This window comes from Oreochromis niloticus, linkage group LG14, assembly GCF_001858045.2.
Source record: "Oreochromis niloticus isolate F11D_XX linkage group LG14, O_niloticus_UMD_NMBU, whole genome shotgun sequence".
Lineage (NCBI taxonomy): Eukaryota > Metazoa > Chordata > Actinopteri > Cichliformes > Cichlidae > Oreochromis > Oreochromis niloticus.
Genome location: NC_031979.2, coordinates 867,531 through 880,776, shown reverse-complemented (window position 1 = coordinate 880,776; position 13,246 = coordinate 867,531). Strand labels below are relative to the sequence as shown.

At 43.8% G+C, this 13,246-nt stretch overlaps 1 protein-coding gene across 1 annotated transcript; it reads left to right on the top strand.

Moving 5' to 3' along the window:
• The first annotated feature begins 8,814 nt into the window (after positions 1–8,814).
• Positions 8,815–11,571, top strand: LOC112842059 (uncharacterized). Its single transcript, XM_025897829.1, has 2 exons — positions 8,815–9,706; positions 10,018–11,571. Exon 2 carries the CDS (start codon positions 10,229–10,231, stop codon positions 11,363–11,365), a length of 1,137 nt encoding a protein of 378 aa, XP_025753614.1. The 5' UTR covers positions 8,815–9,706; positions 10,018–10,228; the 3' UTR covers positions 11,366–11,571.
• Positions 11,572–13,246: the final 1,675 nt, after the last annotated feature.

Sequence of the window (13,246 nt, the reverse complement as noted above, 5' to 3'; positions counted from 1 at the left end):
GTGATTGTGGCTCAAGAGTTGGCAGTTTGTCTTGTAATTGGAAGGTTGCCGGTTTGAGCCCCGGCTCTGACAGTCTCAGTCGTTGTGTCCTTGGGCAAGACACTTCACCCGTTACCTACTGGTGGTGGTCAGAGGGTCCAGTGGCGCCAGTGTATAAGCATGTATAAGGAGAATAAGACGGGGCCCAGAATAGAGCCCTGAGGTATTCCACAAGTGAGTGTAGCTGGGGAAGAGTATTTGTTACCCAGCATCACAGAATATGTTCTGCTCTCTAGGTAAGAGGCAAACCATTTTAGAGCAGAGCCTTGAATGCCGACACGTCTTTAGACGGTTTAATAGGATTGTGTGGTCGACAGTGTCAAATGCTGCGCTCAGGTCTAAAAGGATTAAAACTGTACTTTTTCCAGAGTCTGCAGCTAGAAGCACATCATTGAACACCTTCAGTAGAGCAGACTCTGTGCTGTGGAAGGCCCTGAAACCAGACTGATATTTGTCCAGAATATTATGCTTGTCTAAGAATGAGGATAATTGGTGGAGGACAATCTTCTCAAGAACCTTAGACAAAAAAGGCAGCTTAGAGATTGGTCTAAAATTGCAAAGAACTGACGGATCTAAACCAGGTTTTTTTAGAAGCGGCTGGACAACAGCTTGTTTAAACAAGTCAGGAACAGTTCCATATGAGATCCCGCCATTTACAATAGCAAGGATGTTGGGGCCGACTGTCTTCAGCACATCTCTGAGAAATGGTGTAGGTAACATATCCAAGGGGCACGTAGTTGGTTTCATGTGCATTATTATATCAGTGAGAAGGGATAATGAAACCGGTTTAAATTCTGAAAAAAGGAATGAACATGTAGGTGGTTCAGAGGGGTCTTGGGATATGAGTGGGATATGTGCTCGGATATCATTAATTTTTTCAGTAAAGAATTTTTGAAAATCCTCAGACGTGTGTGGGGCAGTCTCAGATATGACTGATGTGGTGGGATGCAGGACAGAGTTGATTGTATTGAATAGAACTTTAGGATTACCAGACTTCTTGTTAATAATCATGGAGAAATAATTTGCTCTTTCTACCTTGATGGTGCGCTGATAGTTATTTAAGCAATCTCTAAACACTTGATAAGAAACGTGGAGCTTATCTTTCTTCCATTTTCGTTCTGCTTTCCTGGATTCCTGCCTGACGGCACGAGTGACCTTATTTAGCCAAGGCTGAGTTTAAAATTTTTGCCGTCTACATTTTAAAGGAGCAATTCAGTCCATTATGTTGGTACAAGCACAGTTAAAACATGCAAGAAGCTCATCAGGATTATTGCTATGAGGAGAACTTTCATCAAAGGTGGCTAAAGGAGATGCAGCGAAGGCAGCTGAGAATTGGGGAGCAGTTTCAGGTGTTATAGGGCGTATAAGAGAGGGGGCCTGGATTTGTTTGGGGGATGAGTGAGGGGTGGGAATATTAAACAAAATGAAATTATGGTCAGACGGACATACATCAATCACTTCAACGCCGATCACTGAGAGCCCAGGTGACAAGATGAGGTCAAGAGTGTGGCCCTGCTTGTGTGTAGGGCCGTTGACAGACTGGGTCAAGTTAAATGAGTCCAAGAGTTGTAAAAACTCCCTAACCAAAGGTTTAGAGGGGCAACACATATGGATATTGAAGTCACCAAGGATTAGAAGCCTATCAGTGGTTGGTAATGTCACAGATAGAAAATTCCTTAATGAAGTCTTTGTTAAGGTGAGGAGGCCTATAAACTAGAGCACAGAGTATAGGAGAGGATAGATCCAGCATAAACAGTTGCAGTTCAAAACTGGTGTAGACACTTCTGGGTAGCATTCTACATTTAAAGTGATCTCTGAAGACTGTTGCCAGGCCGCCTCCACGACGGCAGGTCCTAGGTGTGTTGAGGAAGTTACAGTTTTCAGGAGTCAGTTCCACAAAAGCAGCTAGATCATCAGTAGGTAGCCAAGTTTCAGTAATAAAGAGAAAGGCTGAGTAAAATAACCTCAGTTTGATCTGAATTAAGAAGCAGAAAGTTAGCGGCCATCCAGGTCTTTATGCCTTTAAGACATTCCTGCAGTTTAACTAATTGGTGTGTGTTACCTGGCTTCATGGACAGATAGAGTTGTGTGTCATCTGCATAGCAGTGAAAATGTATGCTTTGCCTAAAAATGATACTGCCTAAGGGAAGCATGTATAATGTAAACAGCATTGGTCCTAGCACTGAACCCTGTGGAACACCATAATTAACCTCAGTGGGTAATTTTTTCTCTAATGGTTAAAATTTTATTTGTGAAGAAGTTCATGAAGTCATTACTAGTTAACGTTAAAGGGATTGTTGGCTCAGTAGAGCTCTGACTGTTTGTCAGCCTGGCTACAGTGCTGAAGAGAAACCTGGGGTTGTTCTTATTTTCTTCAATCAGTGACGAATAGTAAGATGTTCTGGCTTTGCGGAGGGCTTTCTTATAAAGCAGCAAACTATTTCTCCAGGCTAAATGATGATCCTCTAAATTTGTGACACGCCATTTCCTCTCCAGCTTACGAGTTATCTGCTTTAGGCTACGTGTTTGAGAATTATACCACGGAGTCAGGTACTTTGGATTTGAGGCCTTAGTTTTCACAGGAGCTACAGTATCCAGAGTCGTATGTAGTGAGGAGGTAAAATTATTAACAAGATAATCGACCTCTGTTGGAGTAGCGTTCAGATAGCTGCTCTGCTCTATGTTGGTACAGGGCATTGAAGATGATAACAGTGGGTGGATTATATTCTTAAACTTAGTTACAGCACTTTCAGAAAGACATCTACTGTGATAAAGTCTACTCTCCACTGCTGTGTAATCAATTATTGTAAATGTAAATGTTATCCGGAAATGATCAGACAGCAGAGGGTTTTCAGGAAACACTGTTAAATGTTCAGTTTCTATGCCATACGTTAAAACAAGATCTAGAGTGTGATTAAAGTGGTGGGTGGGTTCTTTTACATTTTGAGAGAAGCCAATTGAGTCTAATAACAGATTAAATGCCATGTTGAGGCTGTCATTTTTAGCATCTACATGGATGTTAAAATCACCCACAATAATGATTTTATCTGAGCTGAGCACTAAATCAGATAAAAAGTCTGAGAAATCAGAGAGAAACTCTGTGTAAGGCCCAGGTGGACGATAGATGGTAACAAGTAAGACTGGTTTCTGAGTTTTACAGCTGGGGTGGACGAGGCTAAGCATCAGGCTTTCAAATGAATTAAAAGTCTGTCAGGGTCTTTCGTTGATTAATAGGCTGGTGTGAAAAATTGCTGCCACACCGCCCCCTCGGCCTGGCTCCCTGTTAAATCCAGAATTGAATTCAAAATCCTGCTCCTCACATACAAGGTCTTAAATAATCAGGCCCCATCTTATCTTAATGACCTTGTAGTACCATATCACCCTATTAGAGCACTTCGCTCTCACTCTGCAGGCCTACTTGTTGTTCCTAGAGTATTTAAAAGTAGAATGGGAGGCAGAGCCTTCAGTTTTCAGGCCCCTCTTCTGTGGAACCAGCTTCCAGTTTGGATTCGGGAGACAGACACTATCTCTACTTTCAAGATTAGGCTTCAAACTTTCCTTTTTGCTAAAGCATATAGTTAGGGCTGGACCAGGTGACCCTGAATCCTCCCTTAGTTATGCTGCAATAGACGTAGGCTGCCGGGGATTCCCATGATGCATTGAGTTTTTCCTTTCCAGTCACCTTTCTCACTCACTATGTGTTAATAGACCTCTCTGCATCGAATCATATCTGTTATTAATCTCTGTCTCTCTTCCACAGCATGTCTTTATCCTGTCTTCCTTCTCTCACCCCAACCAGTCGCAGCAGATGGCCCCGCCCCTCCCTGAGCCTGGTTCTGCTGGAGGTTTCTTCCTGTTAAAAGGGAGTTTTTCCTTCCCACTGTCGCCAAAGTGTTTGCTCATAGGGGGTCATATGATTGTTGGGTTTTTCTCTGTATGTATTATTGTAGGATCTACATTGCAATATAAAGCGCCTTGAGGTGACTGTTGTTGTGATTTGGTGCTATATAAATTTCTAGAAATGAGAGCTGCTCCATCCAAAGTGGGATGGATGCCGTCTCTCCTAACAAGACCAGGTTTCCTCCAGAAAGTTTCCCACATATCTATGAAGCCCAGATCGTTTTTTGGACACCACTCAGACAGACGGCAATTTAAGGAGAACATGCGGCTAAATATGTCACTCCTGGTCTGCTTGGGGAGGCGAACAGAGAAAACTACAGAGTAGCTATGGGTTTTTCAAGAGGACAAAGCTGAGTCTCCAATTCAGTGATCCTGGCCTCCAGAGCTGCAAATAGGCTACATTTATTACAAGTATCATTACTGCTAAAGGAGGCCGAGGAGTAACTAAACATCTGACACAATGAGCAGGAAAGTGCAGGAGGGACAGATGAAGAGGCCATGCTGCTAGCAAGTCAGCTACGAGCTAAGCTAAGCTAAGCTAAGCTAGCAAATCCCTAAAGCCACAGTGTATATCATAAACTGATCTGATATTTACTTTAGAATTCATATGGACAAGTGCATGTGATCATCTGTGACCCTCATATGCAGGGTGCCATCTCATTTGTCCAGTTTTGTTGTTCTTTGTATACTGCTGAAAAAAGAAGAAGAAAGAAACACTAGCATCAGTTCATTGCAACTTATGGATTATTGATCTGGTCAGTTAACAGAGGAGGGTGTTAATCCATTTCAGCTGCACTGTGTTAATGAAATTAACAAAAGGGGTACTAGAGGGGCAACAATGAGACAACCCCAAAGGTTTGCTGTGTTTTCCAGCACAGTCTGAAGATCATGGAGGAGATTCCAGGAGATAGACAGTTACTCTATGAGAGCCTTACGGTGCGTTCACACCGAACGCGACAGAGGCGGCCAGAGCGTCAGGTTTACATGTAAAGTCAATGGAAAGAGCGCGATGACACGCGATTGCGCGTCCGGCGAAAATTCGGAAGCAGATTTGCGTCGCGAAAACGCCTGAAACGCGCGTCAGTGTAGCGCGTGGGGCGCGTTTGACTCGCGAAGAAAACCACGCGTGTCAGATTGTGTGTTGCATTTTGTGCACACGCGCGTATCGCGCCAACCGCTCGAGTTGGAAAATCTGAACTCTGGCGTCAAATCGCGCCGCGACAACCAATCAGGAGGCTGGTGACGTGGCTCTGACCTAGGTACTGACGCGTACTGTCCCGCTATTTTCCCACTGATGTACAAATACCTTTCCGCCAACAAGATAATGTGTTTATTCAGAGGACATCTGCAGGAGAAAGTGGAAGAGCCTCAGGGACACATATAATAAGGAGAAGAGGACAGAGAAGGAGAAGAGGAGTGGGTCTGCAGCAGGATCGGGGAAGAGATGGAAGTTCTTCGCGGTCATGGGGTTTCTGGACCCCTTCCTCACCCCGCGGGAGAGTAGCGGCAATATGGTGCGGACCGTGGAGAACTTCCCCCCCGAGGACCAGGGACAGCCCGGAGAGGCAGCAGGGGAGTGTCAGTCAGAAGGACAAGGTTTACAGTGAATTAATGTAGGCAGTTAATTTATGCGTGTTGTCATATAGGATTATATTTTGTTTATTAATAAAACAGTATACAGTGGTCCCGCTGTTCACCCGTCACATTTCGCTGATTTTTGTTATTGCACTGTACAGCTTTCAACAATGCGCATTGCATTCTGCAGCCTGATTGACAAATCTCCTCCGTGTCGTGTCTCCTGCGCTTGCCAAACTTATCATGTTTGGTTTTGATAACCATCACGTCCAATAGAAAAAACAGCACAAAAACACTCATAACTATGACCCTCATTCTGAGATACACACCTGCACTGCGAGGGAAAAAGGCGCACGAAAGTGGCGCGCAGACGGAGAAAAAGCACAGCATAATAAAACTTCCTCCCACATTCCTCCCACATTTCCGGTTCACGCGCGTCAAAATATGCAATTTTGACACGCGATGGATTTTTCTTGGACACGCGTTGAGGTGCGAATGTGTACGCATCAAATTAGGGGCGTTTGGGGCGTTTTCGCTCGCGCCTATCGCGTTCGGTGTGAACGCGAAAGCGATAGAGGCGGCCTGAGCGTCAGGTTTACATGTAAAGTCAATGGAAAGAGCGCGATGACACGCGATTGCGCATCCGGCGAAAATTCGGAAGCAGATTTGCGTCGCGAAAACGCCAAAACTCGTGAAACGCGCGTCAGTGTAGCGCGTCTGGCGCGTTTGACTCGCGAAAAAAAATCACGCGCGTCAGTTTTTGTGTTGCATTTTGTGCATACGCGTGTTTCGCCTCTACCGCTCGAGTTGGAAAAATTTGAACTCCAGCGTCAAATCGCACCGCGTCAACCAATCAGGAGCCTGGTGACGGGGCTGTAACCAGGTCAAAGGGGCAGATCAAACCAAAGCCCTTCATTCCTCAATGGAGGGAAGGCTAATCAACGCCGTAGCAAACAACCCGGAGCTGTACGACACCAACTGCTTTCTGTACCGAGACAGGAATATAAAGGACCGAGCTTGGAGGAAGATATATGAAGAGATCGGGCAACCTGGTAAGTTCATTCATTTCTCTTTTTACATTTTTCACTGACCCGGGGAAGCCGCACAAAAGCTAGCAAGCCACCGCTATTTTCCCACTGATGTACAAATACCGTTCTGCTTTTATGCATGTTGTCATATAGGAATATATTTTGTTTATTAATAAACAGCACACAGTGGTCCCGCTCATCCGTCACTGCCTCGCTTTTTTTTTGATTTTTTTTTTTGCACAGTACAGCATTGCATTCTGCAGCCTGATTGACAAATCTCCTCCGTGCTGTGTCTCCTGCGCTTGTCAAATTTATCATGTTTGGTTTTGATAACCATGACGTCCAATAGATAAAACAGCACAAAAACACCCATAACTATGACCCTCATTCGGAAATAGACACCTGCACCGCGAGGGAAAAAGGCGCACGAAAGTGGCAGGCAGATGAAGACAAAACACGGCATAATAATACTTTTACGTTTTGCAATCTACAAAGGTTTGCACTTTGAGAATCACATTGTGAGAACTGTGACTAATGTTCATGTGTGTGGGGAAAAAAGTGTATAAAGTGCGTGGCGAGGGGCTCGTTATTCTGACAACCCCTGCTGCAATAAATGAGGGACCACTGTATATACTTTCGCTATGATTATTGTATTCAACCTGTTAACATTTAATATTGTCTTGATAGAACCAACTGATTCTGCAGCAGAGCATCCCCTGTTGCTTCTCCTTGCTCCCCAGTCCCTGAGCTCCTGCACCCACAGGTATGCAACTGTAGCATCAGATGTACAGCAGCACTGATAGCTTTTTACTCAGTGGGATTCCCTTGTGATCACCTTTACTAAATATCTACAACTAATCTGATTATATCCTGTTTTTTTGTTGTTGTTTTTTTTCAATGTTGAAATTAAACTCTAGTAGCAGCCTTCTCATTTCTTTGTGTATTGTGCTGTTTTACAGGCCCAGAGAGGAGGACAGCTCCGAGGCAGATGAGGGACTGGTCCCAGGACGATCCATCGGCGGTGGAGCTGGCCATCCTGGTGTCCCTGAAGAGGCCACGCCAGTCTCCAATGGAGCATTTCCTCCTCAGCCTTGTTCCCGCTCTGGAGAGCAGCTGGGTCCTTTTTATTCCTGTCTCTCTGTAAATACTTATATTTTATATATTTATGTTTAATGTTTTTCTGTTTGAGAATTTTAATATTATTTCAAATAAATTTTTATAATGACTAATGTCTCAGTTCTACTACACAGCAAATGTTGGCACACGACTTGACACATGTAGAATTTATTTCATATTATACTAATGACAGAATATACTAATACAGTGGGATGCAAAAGTTTGGGCAACCTTGTTAATAGCCATTATTTTCCTGTATAAATCGTTGGTTGTTACAATAAAAAATGTCAGTTAAATATATCATACAGGAGACACACACAGTGATATTTGAGAAGTGAAAAGAAGTTTACTGGATTTACAAAAAGTGTGCAATAATTGTTTAAACAAAATCAAGCTGGTGCATAAATTTGGGCACCACAAAAAAAGAAATGGAATAAATATTTCGTGTATATCAATGTGTGTGTCTCCTATGTGATATATGGGGTGCCTTTGTCTGGACGTGTTTCCCATCCAGAGCTCCACAGCAGAGAGGGAAGTTCCAGCGCTCCTAGAATCCCTCTGTGATGGACCGCCAGTCTCCAGGTGAAGGCACAGCCATGAAGTCGTCCACTAGACAGTCCCAGATGGCCGTCGCTACCTGGGGGGTGATCTGGCACACTGTGGACACACCGACTCTGAAACTGAACGCGATGGTCCTGAAGGAGTCCCCGGTGGCAAGGAACCTGGACAAAATTGTTCAAAATTAGTATGATGTGTACTGCAGTTACAAAATACATTATTCAAATTCCAAAACACTTTTGTGATGTCAGATTTAAATTACAAAACGTAAATCTTACATAAAACATTTTGTAATAGAGAGAGGGATATTACACCCCTTATGTCAAAAATATTCATGAGCTTTTTGAGTGTTAGGTTCTAATGAATTATTCATGAGCTCAGGAAGTAATTAAATTATGATAATAATTAAATTATGATATTCATAAAAATATGATATTCATAAAAATTATGATTTTCATAAAATTATGATATTCATCCAAAATATGCTAGTTCATTGCTTTTCTTCCCCCCAAAATAAGAACTAATTGCTTATTTTAGAAAAGTTTTTATATCAAATAGCACTCTTTTATTTTTTAATCCAATAAAAACTTTTTCCTTTTTTCCCTAAAGAAACGCCATCTGGTGGTGGGTCAGCGCATGACAGCGCATGAGTGCGCAGTGCGCGCCTGTGTGTCTAGGCGCGCTCGTGCGCGCGCCTGACTCAGGACCGGGCCTGTGTCTCTGGGACCGTGTTTATGGGTGAAAATGTGTTAAACCAGTATAAATGTGCTTAGTTAAACTTGTGCTTTTGTAACGTTCAGTATGGCCAGACATACAGGGTGCATGCCTTGTGGGAAAAGTTTATTTCAATTTATATGCATTTGTTTAATCCAAACAAAGAAATTTAAAATCAAACTCAGAGTCACAAAAAAACACTCGCGATCTCCGCGGGTCCCACCCGATCCTTAGGCAAATAAGCAGGGAGAAACTCCTCAAAAACCCTCCGTGTTTTTTCTCCAAAACCCCTAGAAATAACCTGTAGGCACCCTCCTATCCCCAAGCCTTATACTCGATAACAGGGCAAATCCTGAAACCAAAGCCTTAGTCTTTTTTTCTCAAAAAACAGCCCTATCACTAGCTCCGTGTCTAAGTTCTTACTCGCGATCCTTAGGCACATAACCGGCGAATCCTCCTGAAAAACAAAACAAAACAAAAAACCTCCACGGTTTCTCTCCAAAATACACAAAACAAAAAACCCCTAGAAATAACCTGTAGGGAACCCCGTATACCAAAAACCTTATACTCGATAACAGGGCAAATCCTGAAACCAAAGCCTTAGTCTTTTTTTTTCTCAAATTCCGCTCAGAGTCTAAGTTCTCCCTTCGCTCCGAGCCGCACCGGCCCGCAACCAGAGCAGTCTCTTTTTCCTTATTGTTCGCTCCACCATCTACTGCTTAATGATTCTGGGTCTTCCTTTGAAATTTGCGCCGGAGATCCACTCCGCCTCCCAGGTGCCCCGCTGCCAATCACATAACAAAAGGCGCGGCTCCATTCACACCCCGCTCACCCAATCGCGCTCAGCTTGGATTTTCACGATCCCCCCGCTCAGGTTAAAAACTTGCGTCCTCTCTCACAAGCCGTCTGACTTCGGACGCGTGGACAACTACCTCCACTCAGACTGAATCCACTCAGACTGAATCCACTCAGACCGAATCCACTCAGACCGAATCCACTCAGACCGAATCCACAATATTGCCCCCCGTCGCCAGACCACTAAAACAATTGGCGTCACTTTTACCTGTGTGCATATCAATCATACCAGGTAAACCTTACTGCCCCGCTGACAATCACATAACAAAGGGGCGGATCCATTCGCACCCTACTCACCCAATTGGATACAGGCCCGATTTATCTTCTCAGCGATAGGTCTATTCTCTCACCTGCATCAGGATAAATAATCTCACATTTCAAGTTGAATTTAACAGTTTTTCCCTCTCAGAAAAACAAGTTTTCTCCTTTTTTCACAAAACAACATGGCCACCAGACCTACCAACCTCACTGTGGTCTCTCAGACCCCCGTAACCAGCTACAGAGCCTCTGCCACGCCAGCGCAACTCAGACGATTGCATCTCTGTAGGGTCCAACCTGCATCTGCTATCCCTTTGGAGGAGAGATTCCCTCTCAACACCGGGGGATTTTGGGGCTATGCTTTCAGCCTCCCGGAGAGCCAAATCTATTTCTACCAGCTAAAAGCAGGTGAAAGTTTTGGCCCGCTGACACCACGGATTGCTTTTAGCTCCTCTGATTGGGCTGTTTTGACCCTCATCGCGACCCCTGAAATCCAGAAGAGCCTGCAGGATACGAGCTCCCAGCAACCGCGAACAAGGGACCAAGAAACGCAGACGCCTCGTGTTTTCAAAGGGGCCCATGCGTCTCCACCATTCACCCAACAACACCGGCCTTTAAACGCGGTGAGAAAAACCGTGACATATGCGCAGTGTGAGACTAAGAGCACGCCGTTTTGCAGGTGGGTCTGTAAGGCCAGTCGTCAGACAGCAGAAAATGCCGGCAAGGATGAGTTCGTGCTGGAGCTTACGAACACCCACTCAGGTGTTTTCAACACATTGCTTCGGATTCCCATTCAAGACTGGCTGAAGATGGTGGGGGAAAAGAACGGCAGAATTTTAGAGCTTTTTAAGCTAAGTACACGCACCTCTGAGTTGGTCCTGGTTGGAAATAACCCCCCGCACTCAAAATACCCCCCCATCCGGTCCCCTTACCCCGCCTCCTCCTCCCCAGTGCTTTTAAAAACCGCAACGACCGTCTCCTCCACATCGTCTGTAAACAGCCATGAGTCACCACAGCTCTGGAACTCCCTCTGCTCTAACCCCAGCATCCTTTCGGCCAGCAGCTGCTTCTACTCCAGCCGGGAACCCCGTGATGGATCTTGCTACTCCACCGCAGAGTCCCCACCGGGGGTCATCATCTCCGGCTGCTATGCTTCCAGATTCGCCGCTCCTGCCTCCATCACCTCAAGGTTGGAACTCTCCCGGCCACCCTGCTCTCGGCTGGCAATCACCCGAACAGACCCCGGTAAACAACCCAGTCTCCGGTGTCTCGCTCTGGGCCTTGGGCGACCCTGTGTGCCGGGCTCTTTTCAGAGAGCCTGAAGACAATGATCCCCATCCCGGGGTGCGCAGTGGACAATCTTCATCCCTGGACATTGACGAGGCCGCTACTCTACTCCCCACAGCCGTTTTTGAACTTATAAAACTAACTCTCAAGTACCTTGTCATGTCGCTACTCCAGAAACACCGACAAGACGTGTGTCAAGGATGCGCAGTCTCCCACCCCTCACAGAGACGCCATTCTTGTCTTTTCCTGTTGGAAAAATACTACTTTTTCAAGTACTATGATGAACTCTGCAAAAGATTATGGAACGGACATTTCACCAACACATTATTACAAATTTTACGGTCAGAAGGCTTTTCACCATCACCCGAGCAAGTCAGAGGTGTGGCCCAGGCGTATCTCTTTGAACTCAGAGACGCCCGCGATATAGAGGGCACTCTGCAAGAAATCGAGACCAGTGTCACTGAAGTTACTCGTACAATAATTGATCAAGTGTTAGATGGCAATTACTCACTGTGGCTGTCCTAGTATTTGTTTTTCTTCTCTTTCCTATTATTTTTCTTACTGTTAAGTTTTTGTTTGTTTGTTTTTTACTCGTTTCAGATGTAATGTTTTTTTTTGTTTGTTTTGTTTTTTCATTACATCAAATAAATTGTTTTTGGAAAAACGTTGTATCAAATAAAACTTTCTTGGAAAAGCATTGCAAGAATCAAACTCATTATTTGTTTTTACTCGTTCAAATGTATTGTTTTTCATTACATAAAATAAATTGTTTTTGGAAAACCTTTACATGAAATAAAACTTTCTTGGAAAATCATTGCAAGAATCAAACTCGTTATTTTTGTTTTTACTAGAATCAAAGTGCAATGTTTTTAATGACAACAAATAAAATATTTTCATGAAGTTGTTACATGAGATAAGTAACTGCTCGATCATGAAATAAAACCATAGTTAAACATAACTTCAAAGAACACACATGGCAGAGCAGATTCTATTGAAACGTGCATATTACGACCCATCTCGCCCCGGTAGTTTTTGCGGAGTGCAAAAATTGATTAAAAGCGTGCAGGATGAAACTGGTACAAAGATTAACGCGCAAACAGCTCAAAACTTCCTCGCAGAACAGGATGCGTACACCTTACACCGAGCCGCACGCCTGCGCTTTCCGAGAAACCGTGTGTTTGTCCCCAGACCTCTTAATCAATTTCAAGCAGACCTTTGTGATATGAGGGCGCTAGCTGAGCATAACGATGGCTATCAATATTTACTTACAGTTATAGATGTTTTCTCTAAAAAAGCCTATGCAAGAGTGTTGAAAAACAAAACAGGAGTTCAGGTCACTAAGGCTTTTGAGGCTGTCTTAAAAGACAGCCAAATTCCTCAAAAGCTACAAACAGATAGTGGTAAGGAATTTTTTAATTCCAGTTTTCAATCTTTAATGAAAAAGCATGGTATAAATCATTTTGCTACAGGGAGCGATCTAAAAGCCTCAGTCTGTGAAAGGTTTAATAGAACTCTTAAAAGTAAAATGTTTAGATATTTCACTGCTCAAAATACCCGTAGATATATCGATGTGTTACAAGATTTATTACAAAGCTATAACACTAGTTATCATCGTTCCATAAAAATGGCCCCGAATCAAGTAAAATCAGACAATGTAGCATTAGTATTTCAAAACCTATATGGCACTTCGTCTCGTTGTAGAAAAAAGCCCATGAAATTTAAAAAGGGAGATCTTGTCAGGCTCTCTAAAGTTAGAGGTGTCTTTGATAAGCGTTATGAGCAAACATTCACAAGCGAGGTATTTACGATTGATCAATGCATACCTAGAGACCCTCCTGTTTATAAAATCAAAGATTACGATGGGGAAGAAATTATAGGTAGTTTTTATGAGCATGAGCTGCAGAAAATCGCTCTTT